At 35.4% G+C, this 16,318-nt stretch overlaps 2 protein-coding genes across 3 annotated transcripts in view; one reads left to right on the top strand and one right to left on the bottom strand.

The window, feature by feature from the left end:
• PLEKHG7_1 overlaps nucleotides 1-16,318 on the top strand; it is a 176,991-nt gene that overhangs the window by 142,338 nt on the left and 18,335 nt on the right. For both annotated transcript variants that reach the window (XM_051213017.1, XM_051213018.1), the window contains 4 exons: nucleotides 2,088-2,204; nucleotides 5,629-5,803; nucleotides 8,193-8,402; nucleotides 10,759-10,841. In XM_051213017.1, the coding sequence (XP_051068952.1) occupies nucleotides 2,088-2,204; nucleotides 5,629-5,803; nucleotides 8,193-8,402; nucleotides 10,759-10,841 (585 nt within the window). The remainder of the gene's footprint in view (nucleotides 1-2,087; nucleotides 2,205-5,628; nucleotides 5,804-8,192; nucleotides 8,403-10,758; nucleotides 10,842-16,318) is intronic.
• MS3_00005010 (uncharacterized protein) lies at nucleotides 400-8,016 on the bottom strand (the record flags this gene model as incomplete). The annotated part of the gene is made up of 6 exons (XM_035733339.1): nucleotides 400-503; nucleotides 3,507-3,665; nucleotides 3,902-4,017; nucleotides 4,474-4,801; nucleotides 6,838-6,884; nucleotides 8,012-8,016. 6 exons carry the CDS (start codon nucleotides 8,014-8,016, stop codon nucleotides 400-402), a joined length of 759 nt encoding a protein of 252 aa, XP_035587264.1.

Genomic DNA, 16,318 nt, shown 5'->3' with positions numbered 1-16,318 from the left:
AAACAGGTTTATAGTCATATGAACCCAGTAGCTCGGTGAACAACACCTTAATATTTGAATTAAAAGGTACCTCCATGAAATCTTAGCTGTAACATCAACGTTGTGATTCAGTTACATCTAGGCGGTCAGTCCCAAACAAAACAATACGCTTCTTCTAGATTCCACCGCAAATAACAATTTAAGTTATTTAATATTTTTATTAGCTTGTTTACTTAAGCTGTCTGTCTTATTAGTCACTTAAATAGATATTACTTCTTATGACTAGGTGTTGCGGAGCCAGTTTTTGTGAACATTGACAGTGATTTTTAGAGACCTCTATGAATAAGAATAGTAATCCTACTCAAGTAACCCTATTTAGAGATCAGTTGTGCTGATTCTAATTATTTTAAATAGGGATTGTCAGTTTAGATTCCTTATCAGTCCTGCTTCCTGCCTAGCCCTGCCTGTTATATCCAGAACACCAATCTCAGCCTCTGCAATATACATCAGGTATTTCAACCATACTAAGTTTATATACAAACCAAATAGACCACATCACACCATTAAATAGAAAATAACATTTGTATAACATCTAGCCAAAAGTGACTGTGAATATGGGAGACTGTCATTAATGGACTGAGCAGAACTCAAGAATGGTAAATCGTATAATAATAGTTCATGAGTGAAAATAAAGCGTATAATCAGAGTAACGGGAATATGAATAGTTTAGTTACTTAACAATTATGCAATAAAAAATATACATATAATATTTGTCCATAAAAGGATCCCAACAGTTAGCATCCATTATTCTCATCGAGACATATCGATTATTTAAACTATGACTAATTGTGAGTAATATTATGGGAATTTCTAATGAATACATACAGTAGGTCCTGGGTTCGAATCTTGAAGGGGGCGAGGTTGTGGATGCGCACCGCTGAGGAGTCCCACAATAGGACGAAACGACCGTCCAGTGCTTTCAAGTTTTCCATGGTGGTCTAGCTTCAACTGACTCATGATCTTAACCATTGAAAATACATACAAATTTATTGTAAGAATTTCGTTGATTAATGAGTAGTTTGTTTATATAAATTCTCAGTAAATTAGTGAAGATAATTCGTATGTTAATCTTAAAATGTCTTTTGTTTCATTGATGAAAATACAGAACACTAGTTACAACTAATACTTTATAAAACTTTTAATTAGGTAAGCATGGATTGACTTTCAAAGAATCTTCTTAACAAGAATTTTATTTCCACTAATCTATCCAGTTTGCTATGGGTAGATCACATCAAAAGCTGAAACTTATACTCAAAGTTTGAACGTCTTTCTAAAATCGGAAGGTGTGTTTTTACAGTTTAATATGAGAGTACTAGCAAATAATGAAACGTTCTGTCCTTAAACACTCAATATTTTTGAACTATACTAGTCTCAACTGAAATTCACATTCCTGAAGAATTCAATGCCAGGACAAAATAGTTATTGAATGTTTCTTCATTATCAATGGTTGGTTAATTTAGTTCAGCTTATGATCTCAATAGATGATTTATTTTGTTTGAGATCATGAACCGATTGATGTTAGATCACCGTTGGAAACCTGGAAGCACTAGACGCCATCTCGTCATCCACTTAGCTACTGAGTCCTGATAGTTACTAGCTTGTACAATGGAGTGAAGTTTAAATTCACTTTGTATTGTACGGTATACAAATATATCAATAAGTGACTGATCAATTTCAATTTTAAACATCAATAGAAAGACTCAAACATGCAATACTAAGTGGATATAAATAAATGAAATTGAAAATGATTATTAAATACGCGTCCGTGCGTAAGACCCAAGGCCTTGAGTTCAAACCGAACGAGCGGAATCATGGATGCGCACTGTTAAGGAGTCCCACAATAGAACAAAACGACCGTCTAGTGCTTTCAGGTTTCCAACGATGGTCTAACATCAGTTGATTCATGATCTCAATCAAAACTTAATAATCACTAACCAAAAATAACACAAACTATATACTCATAATTTGTTTACATTCTTTTTTTCTTTTTTTTTTACTTTCATTTTTAATGATTTCATTCTCTTCTATCCAATTTCACATATGTTAAGTGGTCTGAACATTCAAAAGATGGAGAAATTTATCATAATTATTGTTTAAATTATGATTCAGCTTTAAATTATTTAGATAGTTTAAGAAAACTTGAACATTTTAATGAATTTGAAAAGGTTAGTCTCATTATTCTTTAATGTATTCAATTATAACATAATGATTGATTGAATTATTGAGATGAAAGAGTAGATTAAAGTTAAGGAATTGGTATTTAATGAAGTTGTTTTGTTTATATAAAGTTAATTTATTAAATTGGGTACTGTGTGGTGGTCGTTATTCGATATAATCCTTAAACTTCGTATACAGTTCGTCTTGATAACTATCACTGGATAACGCTTCTACGGTATCTTAATTAAAAGGCGAATACAAAGTGTTGATTACGTTTATTATGAGACCACACTCACAGATATCCAAAATCACAAGTGCGTTAAACAAGCATGAAAGAGTTGTGCCGAAAGGCAAGCAGGCAAGCGAGCGAGTGAGTCAGCGAATATAAGTACGAGTAAGCGAGTACAATTAAGAGAGAGAGCAGCCAATATGAATAACGTGGGCATATATATACATAGTGAAATGAATGAATTATCGAATCAATTAAGGGGTTAGTAGTAAGGCTAGCAGCGTGAATAAATTCGTAGGCAGTAAGCAATGCTCAAGAATACTTGTTCATACATTCGCAACAACAATAAAGATACAATGATATAGAAGACAATGGTGCACGGTGGCGCAACTTCGTGGATTAGTTGAAGTTAGACATTAACACCGTTGGATGCCTGCTGGCTCAGTGGTCTAGTTTGTTAAGTGCCTGGCGCGAGACTGATAGGTCCTGGGTTCGTATCTCGCAAAGGGCGGGATCTTGAATGCGCACTGCTGAGGAGTCCCATACTAGGACGGAACGGCCGTCCAGTGCTTCCAGGTTTTCCATGATGGTCTAGCTTCAATTAATTCATGATTTCAACCAGTGAAATTTCTCAAAATCTCCACAAAACCCATTCTGATAATACAGATAATTTGTTGTACGGATGACTCAGTTCGTTAATAAGTTAACAAAATTACTTAACCGAATTAAGTGTAAACAAACTCAATTGTATGTGAAGCACTGAACAATTCAATACTCATCAATAGTGAACATTTTTCAATAGGATAGTATATTGAGTTATTTTATGTATATTATGTATAAAATCTGGAGAATCTTGATGAGTGACCTATACTCCTTCATGAGGGGTAACAAGGGTAAATAAGTAAGTATATTTAAAAAAACTTTTGTGAAAGATTTTATGTTTAAGCTTTAATGCGTATATATGAGATCTAAAGTATGTAAAAAAAGAATTTATACAATCCATATAAATTATTTTACAGCTTTTCAGTGTCATTTCTTGTCAATCATTTTTGATCTATTTCACTCTTTCTCAAGTATAAACTTTTATTTGGTATTTTTTTCGGTCGAGGATGGGGCGAGTCCGCTCTCCCTCTCGAAATGCTCTCACATAACCACGCGTATACAGTCACTGGCAAGAAAGTTTTACTCAATGCCTTCTCGTGATAGCATTGTTGTTTAAGAAATTGAGAGAATGAATCAACTTGATTCGAGTTCCGAAGTGAACATCAGTTCTGGGATGCAATTACATCTATCTGACAAGTCTTAAATAGGACAAAACATGTGTTATGTATTCCATTGTTAGTCATCATTCATCTCTACCGACGATGCTTGTAATATATGGTAATATCGAAGCAATGCGTACATGATGTACATATGTCACCAAGAGACTGACCAATCGTAGTCATAGATATTAATGATTAGATTCAAGCAACCTACTTTGAGTTTTGTGAAGTAGCAATGTTCGATAAATTGAAAAAAAGGGAATTTCATCTACGTAAACTGCATGAACGAATAATAATACTTCACAGAAACTATTTCTGGAATGTTGAAAACTTAAGCAAAAGATTCAAAATTATAAAGATTTTTGAGAAGATTCATCTAACCATCTACTGTAACTGTAGAACAACTGCTTATAGCACATTTTATATCCGTTACAACTAAGCTACATTTAATTCATCCTGGATTTCACTACTAGCCATCATCCATCTTTGTTTATAAACTATATTCTTTTTCTGTTTTAATGGAAAATAAGTGTCGGTTATTACATCACTCAAAAAACTACTTAAATTCTAATCAATAGTTTTTCTATTATTATCAGTTGAATAACACAACATCATATCTTTACCATATGGAATAGTTGAACAAACTATTTGGACATTTCTAGAGCCTTCGACATAGTTAGCTACAAACTTCTTATAGGTAAACTCACATCTTATGGGGTTCAAAATCCTTTGCTAGCTTGGTTTGATTCCATTATCAGTAATCGACATCAAATAGTTAAAATTAACTCTTCGTTGTCTAACGCTGTCCCTGTTAGAAGTGGTGTAATACAAGATAGTGTCTTAGGCCCTTTTCTCTTTTTAGTGTTTATCAATGAAATTTGTGAAAGTTTTCGTGTGGGTAAGCCCCTTCTATATGCAGATGATCTTAAAGTAGTATATTCATTTTCTCTACATGAGCTGAAAAATATGCAAAATTGCATCAGCATGGAGCTTAACAAGGTAGTACAGTGGTGCTTAACATGGCAACTGGAGCTTAAAACAGCTAAATGTGGATGGATATGCTTCGGCGATACATCACTCAACTTATATCTTACCATAAATGGTGAAGTGTTATCTAGGTTACATACAGTAATAAACTTAGGACTTAGGTACTCCCAAGACTTAGCGTTTACAGAACAGATATTGAAACAGACCTTGTAGGTTACATAACTCGAAACCTTTACAACAATGTGTCATGTATTTTAATGTACAAAGTTTGTATTCCACCACATCTAGAATATCGCACGTTTATTGTTAGCAGTGCGCGCATAAAAGATAAGTTATGACTGGAATCAGAACAGAGACGATCTACACTTCGTATTCTTGCAGTTGATTGTACCTTAACTTATAATTCTAGATGTAATAAACTTGGGCTAGACCCTTTATGGAAGAGGAGACTCAAACTAAATCTTATCTTCAAACTACTTAATAAACTATCCTTTACATCCAATCACGTGATTCAATATGCAGAAACATCTCATTATGACATCCGTAATTCTTTGTCACTAGTGAAACAAACTTATTCTAATTCATCTCTTTATATGAATTACTTTACCTGTAAGTTTTGTAGACTCTGGAGTAACCTACAGCAATCTATCCGTACGATAAAATCACTCCCATTATTTGTTCGCTGCATCGATGCATACTGCTCCTCTGAAAATACATTGAATGTTCTAACACATGTACTACCTAAACAATTACTGAACTAGTATATTTAAAACTTTCTTCTATCACATGTTTGTTTGCTACGTCTAATGTTACTACGTATGTCAAATTGATCATGCTTGTAAACTGGCGTGAATTCTGTAATTATTATTTTCAGAATATATAAATTATTGTTTAAAAACCTTAATTGCCTCTATTAAACTCTTTTCTTTTCTTTTAATTTGTTGTTAAATCTAGTGGTGTGAACAAGATACTCGTTGTCGAAGATTACAATTAACAGATTTATTGGTAGCACCAATGCAACATTATATGAAAATACCATTATTATTAAGTAGTATTCGACGTTATACAGCATGTAGTGCTGAACAAGAAATGTTAACAGCATGTTTAACTAAAGTGGAAAACTCATTAAGTAAGTGTATTCTATAGAATGAAATATCTTTTTTTTTCTTCTTGATAAATGTAAAATATGAAATAGATAGAATAAAATGAATTCATTCTATGTTTATGGCTTATCATCAGTTATAAACACCCTATAATCAAACAGATGTTATAGTAAGAATAAAAAGGGCTTAATAGACTTTATTTAATAAAGTTAAGATTAATGGTTAAAATATAAACAAACGAAAACTTCCAGAATTGTTAATTCACTTTATGGATGTAATTGAGGGAAGCACTGAACGACTGTTCACTCATAAGACCTAAGGTCCTGGGTTCAAGTCCTTAGTGTAAGATTTTGGATAAGTACTTTCTTTCTAATCATATTACTTCATGTAATTTTACGCTGTTTACAGCTTATATGTAACTGTGAAATCAAACGACTGATATTATTTAAGTTAACCAAAATTGATTACCTTGTTGTTGTTGCTGCTGCTTAATGTAATGCTTTAAATAATCGTTTCTAATTACAACATCATACATAGTACATACATGAAAAATCGATGCAATGAGTGCTACACTTTTCATCACATATTGATCAAATTTATTTTATTATACCTTCAGATTTATAAACTTTCATTAGATGAACATATATAAGTAGTATATAAGTAGTAAACTGTTTTAAGAAATTTTAATAAATAACAATACTAACAATATATTTTCACTTTCATGCCACTTCTATTTTAGATTTTTTTAGAATTACTTCTCCAACAAAGTATATAAATTTGATTCAAGTGTTAATTTAGGAATAAACTAAATTCTTGTGAATCATAATTGATTGACCACTGGGTGGTGATCAATGTCATGTATGTCAAGGCTTTCTTAGTGGATATCGAATGCTATCGACCATGTTGCAGTGCGGCTACTAGTCTAGGTGACTCAAAATTGTGTGCACTATGTTGAGATGAAATGGTGCACCACTTCCCTCGAGATTACAGGTACACCTTATTGACGAGTGTCAAGTAGCGCGAAACCAAGGTACAGAATTTCCTGTCGACTACCTCTAACCACCATCTAATCCTGTGAATCGTGTTCTTAACGTGTCACCATAGATACTTAAAATAATAAGATGTATTATGTTAATCCGTTTAGATTAAAATCAATATTTTCGGAAATTTTAATTCATTACTGTAAAGCACCATTTCTCAGATAAGCGATCTAAATTTATCTTCAGTATCAATTAAACAAAGTGAAAAAAATATCTGTGACTGAAAGAACTTGAATACATCAAGCATAGTAATTCAAGACATCACTGATACTTCGGAAGTTACGTTACTTCTCCAACATACTGCGTGTATTACCAATGATAAAATGATAAGAGATAATGTAGAACTCTAAAATTTATGTTAAGTTTATCATAAATCAATTGGGATTTGAGCAACGATGGAAAGTTAGAAAAAATCATCTTTAAACTGAATATGTTTCCTTCAAATAACCTAAATAAACAAAAACACCATACCTCCAAAGGTATTGAAAAAAAAAAAATGAGTCTTGACTTAGTCACGTACTTACGCCTGTTACTTCTCGCAGAGGGGCATAGGACGACTACCAGTATTCTCCATCTAATTCTGTCCCGGTCAATTCTTTACAGGTGATTCCAATTCCAATTCATCCTTTTGATATCTGTTTACAACTCTCGACGCAGTGTTTTGTTTTTGGTTTTCCTCTTTTCCGCTTCCATTCAAGATTCCAAGTAAGCGCTTACCTCGTAATGCAGTCTGAAATGAGTCTTGAGGTGTATGTAATTTTCAGTACTTCCTAAAACTAATTTCTTTCATTTCCGAATCTTCCCATCTTATAATTGTAAATTAATAATATATTTTTATTCATTTATACGGATCGTTTGAATCTTCTTGTGATTGATTTAAAGGATTAAGACTGACCATTCTCTTTCAGCATACACAAATTCTGTGCAACCTGAAACGAAAGGTAATAAGTTTGAGTCCCGATTAGGCATCAACCCGCAGTCTAAGTGCATCCTCCTGATGAATCTCGTACAGGACGAAACACTCGTCTTGGATTCTACTGTTATTCATCATCCAACTTTTCCTAAGGCAATTTGTTTATTTCTTTACGAATTTTTATGTCATTTGCCTACACTCACCTTATGACTGATTATATGAAAGTTTTTGTTTCGGATTTAGAACCGTAGATTTAAGAAAGTTTCTTTGAGAAAAATCACCTCATTTATACTGAACAAATGAAATCTTAACTTTCATCAGAAATCCGATATATGCTTTAGTAAACAAACTTGAACATGCTCATTAGAGTCACGTTTCAGCGGGTTTTTTTTTTTTGAATTACAACACATATTGAAATATCTGTGTTACACTTTTTTTCTATTGTGTTACTAATAACATCAGAATCACTGGAAGATAAAATGCGTTGGTTAAAAAACTTTGAACGACTTCAAGAAATTCAATCTCAACTTATATGGCCATCAGTTTCAGAATTAGAACCAAGAGTATTTATTCCGGAATTTTTACGTCAAAGTTTAATACGTCAACCATGTGAACGATTGATTGCAAATCCTAAAAGACAATTATTACATGAAGGTTTTTTAACATTAAATGGTAAGTTGAAAGATATAATATTGGTAATTTCGAATCATATACTATGTAATAGTTATATTATTATTATTATATACAATATTATTGGTCAATGTTTAACCAAGTCATCTTCCAAGTTATATTGTGTACAATAGAAATAAGGGGAATTATGTATATATAGTTCATAGTCATGCTATTCCGAATATTCTCATTCAATTAATTACCATTAACGTAATAGATTCATCCAAATGAATTTAGATCGTTTTATGGTATCGTTCTATGCTTTACGTACAGTTTAGCAACAAAACAAATCACAGAGTAATGACTTATCTTATGTCTGTCTACTTATTTAGTGACGATTGAATTCTATCGACTACTAGTCGAAGTGACTCGACATCATATACATCACTATGTTCAGACGTTAGACAGTTGGAAGTGGTTATGAAGAAATTGAATGAAGCTTTGTTAATCTTATATTTCGCTCATCAACATTAATTTAAAATATTACTGGTTTAACCGTTTTAATGTAGTTTCATTAACAGGAATGCACTAAACAAATACCAAAATCAGAATGATAGAGAATTACTCTTTTCCAATACAATGACTGTTAGTGTTTTCTTATTAATTTTCACAAACAATGACAAAACAGAATATTTCATGAATAATAGAATCTGAAGAAAATATTTACTAGGATGAAGTCGCTGAAGATCACTGGACAGAGAAACTATTTCGGAATAAATGACAGTTGAATTCTTCAAAACACTGACTATTCTGAACTTTCGTCTAAATTTGATCGAATAGTTTCACAGTACTTGGGCGCCGAGTTAATGTGAAACAATGAATTTTGAAGTAAATCCAAAGTTTCGCCTGGCAATCTGTTCTAAGCTTTTTCAAGGAAATATAATCAAACATCAAAATTATCGAATATAAATAGGTGAATGGTTCTCCGGTTTACTGTATACTGAATAAGTCATCCAATCAATCATCTCTTACATATTAATGTAAATACCTACTTTAAACATTGTTAACGTTGATTGGATGACTTATATAGTATACAGTAAACCGGAGAACCATTCATCTATTTATATTCGATAATTTTGATGTTTGATTATATTTCCTTAAAAAAGCTTGGAACAGATTGCCAGGCGAAACTTTGGTTTTACTTCAAAATTCATTCGGTGAGATTTAACAAATACATTCTGGTTGAATTTACTCATAGACCATCAACATTTTCACTGTATCAGACGATTTTATTTACACTCTACACTTAAGAAATATTGTTATATCCTTTGGTTGAAGATAATATGTTACATGATACGATCGCCAATTAGAAAATCGACTTACCAGACCAATGACGCATAAACCAGTAAGAGCATTCCAGAGTCAACTCTAGGTTCTTAGTGGTCCACAAAGATAATAACTTCTCTCCTAACCCAGCCAGCTTAGTCCAGAATACTAATATCAGCCTCCGTTATACGAATCATATATTTCAGACATACGCAGTTTGTATATAGACAAATCAGACCGCATCATACCATAAAATAGAAAATAACAGTTAAACAAGATCGAGTCAAAAAGTGGCCGTGACTGTGAGAGACTGTTACTAATAAATTGAGAATATCTTAAGAATAGTAAGTCGTATAATAATAGTCAATAGGTCAAATAAAAGTTCATAATAAAAGGAATATGAATATGCATGTAATATAGTTGTTTAATCATCATACAATAAGAATATATATAATGATAACTCACAAGCAGACCCTAGCAATTATTATTCACTCATCCTTCACCCGGACATAACATATATTTTCATACTAGTGTAGTGAACGAAAACACATGTAGAGACAATCGAATGCATTTGAACACAAACTTACAGAACCGCTTAGTAAAATCTGAGAATCATATAGTAAATACTTAATTTACAAAATGTCAATCAATTGTCTCAAACTTGACTGATCTTTTTGCAAACATCAGTCAATCATTTCAGACTTCATTGTTCCTGCATTTCCATACCAATTACTTTCTGTTCCCATTCTTTCCTGCTTTATCTTCTTAACCTTCTGCTTCCAAACATTCTATTCCTAACTATCGTTATATAATACTCATGTCGATATAAGCAACACACATCATACTAGTAACACAGTTTCAAAGATAGTTTTGTTCTACCTACAAGTACTTTAAATTATGAACTGACGAAAACAAGATTACAATTAGACAGTATTGAGTTATTGATTTTTCAACCACACTCATATGGTGTTGAATTTTTTGACCAGTTTAACCTACTCAACTAAATGATACCGTAGTTAATCGATACTTTGAATGCACCATTTTGTTTGAATGTATGAGAAAGTAACATTGAATTTATTTTAATTAATTTTAGATGGAACCAAAACTATTGAAATATTTGCTTTTTTATTTGATGATTTTCTCCTGGTTACACGAATCAAAAAGCCACCGAAAAAGGTAAATAATCGAATCAATATTTTATTTATAGAAAATGAATTTTTATGAATATACAATTGATTATGAATATGAGTTATTTACTATGTGAAAGACAGAATAATGTATATTGTCACGTAAACCAGTAGAAGTATTGAATAACATTCAATGACTTGAATAGAATAAGAGATAGAATAAAAAACTATTATCAAAACATAGACAGTAATAAGCATAGATGGATAGTGGCTAGCAGTGGAATCTAGGATGTGTGTTTTATCCTATTTGGGACTCGTCAGCTGGATGTGCCTGCATCCCAGAGTTGATGTTCACTCTGGGACTCGAACACAGTACCGTTCGCTTCAAATGCCATAGCGTTGTCCACTTAGCTCCTGCGTTCTGATAGCCACCTGCTTGTGAAATGGGGTAAAGTTTAAATTCACATATGCTAATATGAGACTGATTAATTGCACTCCTAAATAACAATGGGAAGATACAAGTAAATTAACAACTAGTGAATATAGACGGTAATATTCTGCACTGAGTGTTTAAATACTTTAAAACTTTTGAATGGAATCAATGAAGAACCTTAATTTCGGGTTGCAGGTATATATTAGCTGACAAGCCCCAAGTAGGATGAAACGCACGTTTTGAGTCCCACTGCTAGCCACTATCATTCATTTTTGCTTAGGAAGAAATTACTATTCAATGCTTAGTATGTGAATGATTTTGTTAAGAACTGGATATTATTTTGATGATAAGCTATCGGTAAAATGTTATAAAATATTTGCAGTTATTTTAATATTCAGTATAGATATACTTAAAGCTTTAAGTATATTTTATTGACAGTATGGAGATTTGTGGAGATTGTAGCATTTTCACATTTCAATTTACCAGCCGATCTAAGTGTTGGGTCGGCTTCCGGAGAACTTCAACGGAGCCTCCAGAGGCCCAAAAAGGAGCCGAAGGGCCTAGCCAATCAGAGTATGATGGAACGTTCGAGAATTCCAGCGTGGCGTGCAACCATTGGTCGGTAGCATAATATGACGTTAACGGATTGGCTGAAATGTGATGCTGATTTAACAGACGCCAACATCTATAAATACCCTTGATTTTCTGTACTAGAATGAACCTTGGAATAAAGTGTTTTCTCTCACTCTTGTGTCTTCTCTCTGGAGTTCAAGTCGCTGTGTAGTTCTAGACTGCGGGTTACCGAAATAGCTTAGGAATCGTTTATAGCGTTCAACCTACACGACTTATCAGTGGCGACGGGGATGAAAACTTCAATGAATATTTCCTTGGAGCAATTAGAAGCTTATATGGTGCGTCAAGAAAAGAGGTTTGAAGAGTCCCAAATTAGAATCATGGAAACCCTGATGCAGAAATTCTGCCTGTCCGAGAAAAACCCTGCTTCTAGTGAATCTCAAGTATCACATACTGATTCAGTCATTAATGCCATCCATGAATTTAATTTTGATGGTGTAGCAGGTGTAACTTTCGAGTCGTGGTTTAAGAAGTATGAAGATTTGTTTTATATTGATCTTTGCAAACTGGATGATGCTTCAAAAGTCAGAATACTTCTTAGAAAACTTGGGACTATGGAACATGAACGCTATAGCAACTTCATTCTTCCGAAGAACCCACGAGATTTTAGTTTTGATGATACAGTCAAAACCCTATCCCAAATCTTCGGAGAACAATCATCTCTATTTAATATCCGTTACCAGTGCTTAAAGTTAACGAAAGAACCAGGAGATGATTGGGTGAAGCATGCAGGAACTGTGAACCGAGAATGTGAGAGGTTTAGATTGTCGTCCATGTCTGAAGATCAGTTTAAATGCTTAGTATTTATCTGCAGCCTGCGTTCACCCGAAGATGCCGATATCCGAACCAGAATCCTAAGCAAACTCGAACACTGCCCTAACATGACCCTGCAAGAAGTGACTACTGAGTGCCAAAGGTTAGTAAACTTAAAGCATGATACCTCAATGGTAGAAAACGGTAACTGTTTCCATAACGTCAATGCAGTCAAGAGAAAAGTCTCTCAAGGTTCCAGTACCCATAATTTTCAAAATAACAGCGACAAACCATCATCTCCATGCTGGGCATGTGGAGGTTGGCACTATAAGAGGTTTTGCCTATATAAAGAACATCGTTGCAGCAAATGTCATCGGAAGGGGCATAAAGAAAACTTATGCAGGAGAAGAGACTATAGACAACGTTCCTTGAAATCTTACTCAAAGAAATACAGATATAGTGCTCCAACCAACAAGATATTGGTATCACATAACAGAGCACGAAGTTGCCACCAAAGAAAGTATGTGACCTTGAATATTAATAAACACCGTACCCGCCTTCAGCTGGACACAGCTTCTGATATTACTTTAATCAGCCCAGAAACGTGGAAGAACATTGGGATACCCACAGTTCTCCCAACAACACAGCTGGCACACAGTGCATCTGGGGGGAAGTTGAATATTGTTGGAGAAGTGCCATGCACTGTTTCTAAAGGTACGGTAACAACAAATGCAACATTGTATCTTACTAAGAAGCCAGCACTAGACTTAATGGGGTTGGACCTTATAGAAACACTTAAACTAGCAGATGATTCTATCAACAGTATCTGCAGACGAGTAAGTACAGACAACACCCCAGAATGGAATCAGAAAAACGCCATGCTACAAAGACATCAAAACGTGTTTAGAGAAGGATTGGGAGAATGTACGAAAGCCAAAGCACTGTTAACTCTAAAACCTGGAGCTGCTCCCGTTTTTCGACCTAAAAGACCTGTACCCTATGCTGCTCTTCCAATAGTTGAACAAGAATTACAACGACTTCAGCAAATGGGTGTTATCGAGCCTGTGAACTTCTCGAATTGGGCTGCACCAATAGTGGTGGTCAAGAAGTCGAATGGAAGCGTTCGTCTATGTGCAGACTACTCTACGGGATTAAATGAAGCTCTAGAGTCTCACCAGTATCCGTTACCTTTACCAGAAGATCTTTTCGCAAAGCTGAACGGTGGCAGATATTTTGCAAAATTGGACTTATCAGACGCATACCTACAAATCCCTGTATCTGATGAAAGCAAAGATCTCTTAACGATCAACACACACAAAGGTCTGTTCCGGTATAACCGACTACCTTTTGGGGTGAAGACAGCGCCCTCTATTTTCCAGCAAATTATGGACACCATGTTACAAGGTATTCCAGGGGCAGCAGCTTACTTAGACGACATCATAATTACGGCAGTAGATAAAACGGACCTGCAGAAGAAACTGGACCAGGTACTAGAACGCATAGCCGATTATGGTTTTCGCCTCCGAGCGGAAAAGTGTGACTTCTATATGCAGCAAGTACGGTACCTTGGGTTCATAATAGATAAAGATGGAAGACACATTATGATCCTTCTCTACCGATAGTCGTCGCTTCAGATGCTTCTAACTATGGAGTGGGCGTAGTTATCTCTCACATTTTTCCTGATGGGTCTGAAAAAGCTATCTCACACGCTGCCAGATCTTTGACAACGACTGAAAGGAACTATAGCCAAATCGAGAAAGAAGCCCTATCAATTATCTTTGCAGTGAAAAAGTTCCACAAGATGATATATGGTCGACATTTTACCCTAATAACAGACCATAAGCCACTACTTGCAGTTTTTGGGTCGAAGAAAGGAATTCCTGTTCATACAGCTAACCGACTCCAACGATGGGCAACCACACTTCTGGGTTACGACTTCAAGATCAAGTATCAGTCTACTACCGCTTTCGGGCAAGCTGACGCATTGTCGAGATTAATAGGCTCCCAATCAAATGCCCCAGAGGAGACCCTTGTAGCAAATATAAAAGCCGAGGAAGAAGTTCATCGCGTGTTGGATGACGCAGTTAATGGACTCCCAGTAACCTTTGAAACTATCAAGAAGATCACTGAAAGTGATAAGATACTGAGCACAGTTAAATGCTATCTCTCGACCAAATGGCCAAACAATCGCCTTGACGGAGAACTTTTGCGATATTTTCGTCGACGGGACTCACTAATGGTTGTTGACTCCTGTATTATGTTCGGTGATCGAATTGTTATTCCGAAGCTATTACGTCACAAGGTTCTCAAGCAGTTTCACAGTGGTCATCCTGGAATCAATAAAATGAAATCTTTGGCTCGTAGTTACGCTTATTGGCCGTCAATGGACAAAGATATCGAGAATAAATGTCGTAACTGTTCGTCATGCATTCAAGCAGCTAAAAATCCTTTGAAATGCGAACCTCAGCATTGGCCTACGCCTGCAGGACCCTGGGTAAGACTTCACGCAGATTTTGCCGGTCCAATCCAAGGGAAAATGTTTCTAATTATCGTAGATGCATTCACTAAATGGCCGGAAGTATATATCATGCCAAATTGTACAACGTCAGAAACGATCCACAAGTTGTCTACCCTATTTAGTTGTTTCGGAGTACCAGAGACCTTAGTGACAGATAACGGCTCGCAGTTTGCCGCAGAATCGTTTAAACATTTCTGTCGAACAAACGGAATAACTCATCTTCGTTCTCCACCCTATCATCCACAATCAAACGGACAAGCAGAGCGCTTTGTGGACACTTTTAAACAAGCATTACTGAAAGGGGGAGGAGAAGGGACAACTGGGCAGGTGATCACAAAATTTTTAACATCATACAGATCCACCCCGAACCCAAATGTTCAAGACGGCAAATCTCCCGCGGAAGCCATGTTTGGAAGGCGCATTCGAACCGTCTTCGATGCCATGTTGCCATCCAAATTAGTGGATCAGCGCAGTCACGGTCCAAGTATCCGAAACTTCAGTGTTGACGACAAAGTTTACATCAAATCCTACATCGGGAAGAACCGATGGGAGCCGGGCGAAGTTATGCAAAAACTGGGAAGAGTACTGTACAGAGTTCGAGGAGCTTTTGGGACATGTATACGTCACACAAATCAAACGCTTAAGGACAAAAGAACGGTGCAGACTCGAAGTAACCGGCCGATTTTCCCGTTAGATTTAATCTTAGACGCACCAATGCCACAAATGCCCGGGAACACTGAAAAGAAGCCTTGGACAAGGAAGACGACAAGAATAATGGGACGCCGTCGCAATCCAGTTATCAAACTACAAGTAGATCCCAGAAAGAAATCTTATTCGGGGGAGGTGTTGGGTCGGCTTCCGGAGAACTTCAACGGAGCCTCCAGAGGCCCAAAAAGGAGCCGAAGGGCCTAGCCAATCAGAGTATGATGGAACGTTCGAGAATTCCAGCGTGGCGTGCAACCATTGGTCGGTAGCATAATATGACGTTAACGGATTGGCTGAAATGTGATGCTGATTTAACAGACGCCAACATCTATAAATACCCTTGATTTTCTGTACTAGAATGAACCTTGGAATAAAGTGTTTTCTCTCACTCTTGTGTCTTCTCTCTGGAGTTCAAGTCGCTGTGTAGTTCTAGACTGCGGGTTACCGAAATAGCTTAGGAATCGTTTATAGCGTTCAACCTACA

This window comes from Schistosoma haematobium, chromosome 3 (assembly GCF_000699445.3).
Source record: "Schistosoma haematobium chromosome 3, whole genome shotgun sequence".
Taxonomy (NCBI): domain Eukaryota; kingdom Metazoa; phylum Platyhelminthes; class Trematoda; order Strigeidida; family Schistosomatidae; genus Schistosoma; species Schistosoma haematobium.
The sequence above is the reverse complement of the archived record's forward strand: the minus strand, read 5'-3'. Positions and strand labels throughout refer to the sequence as shown.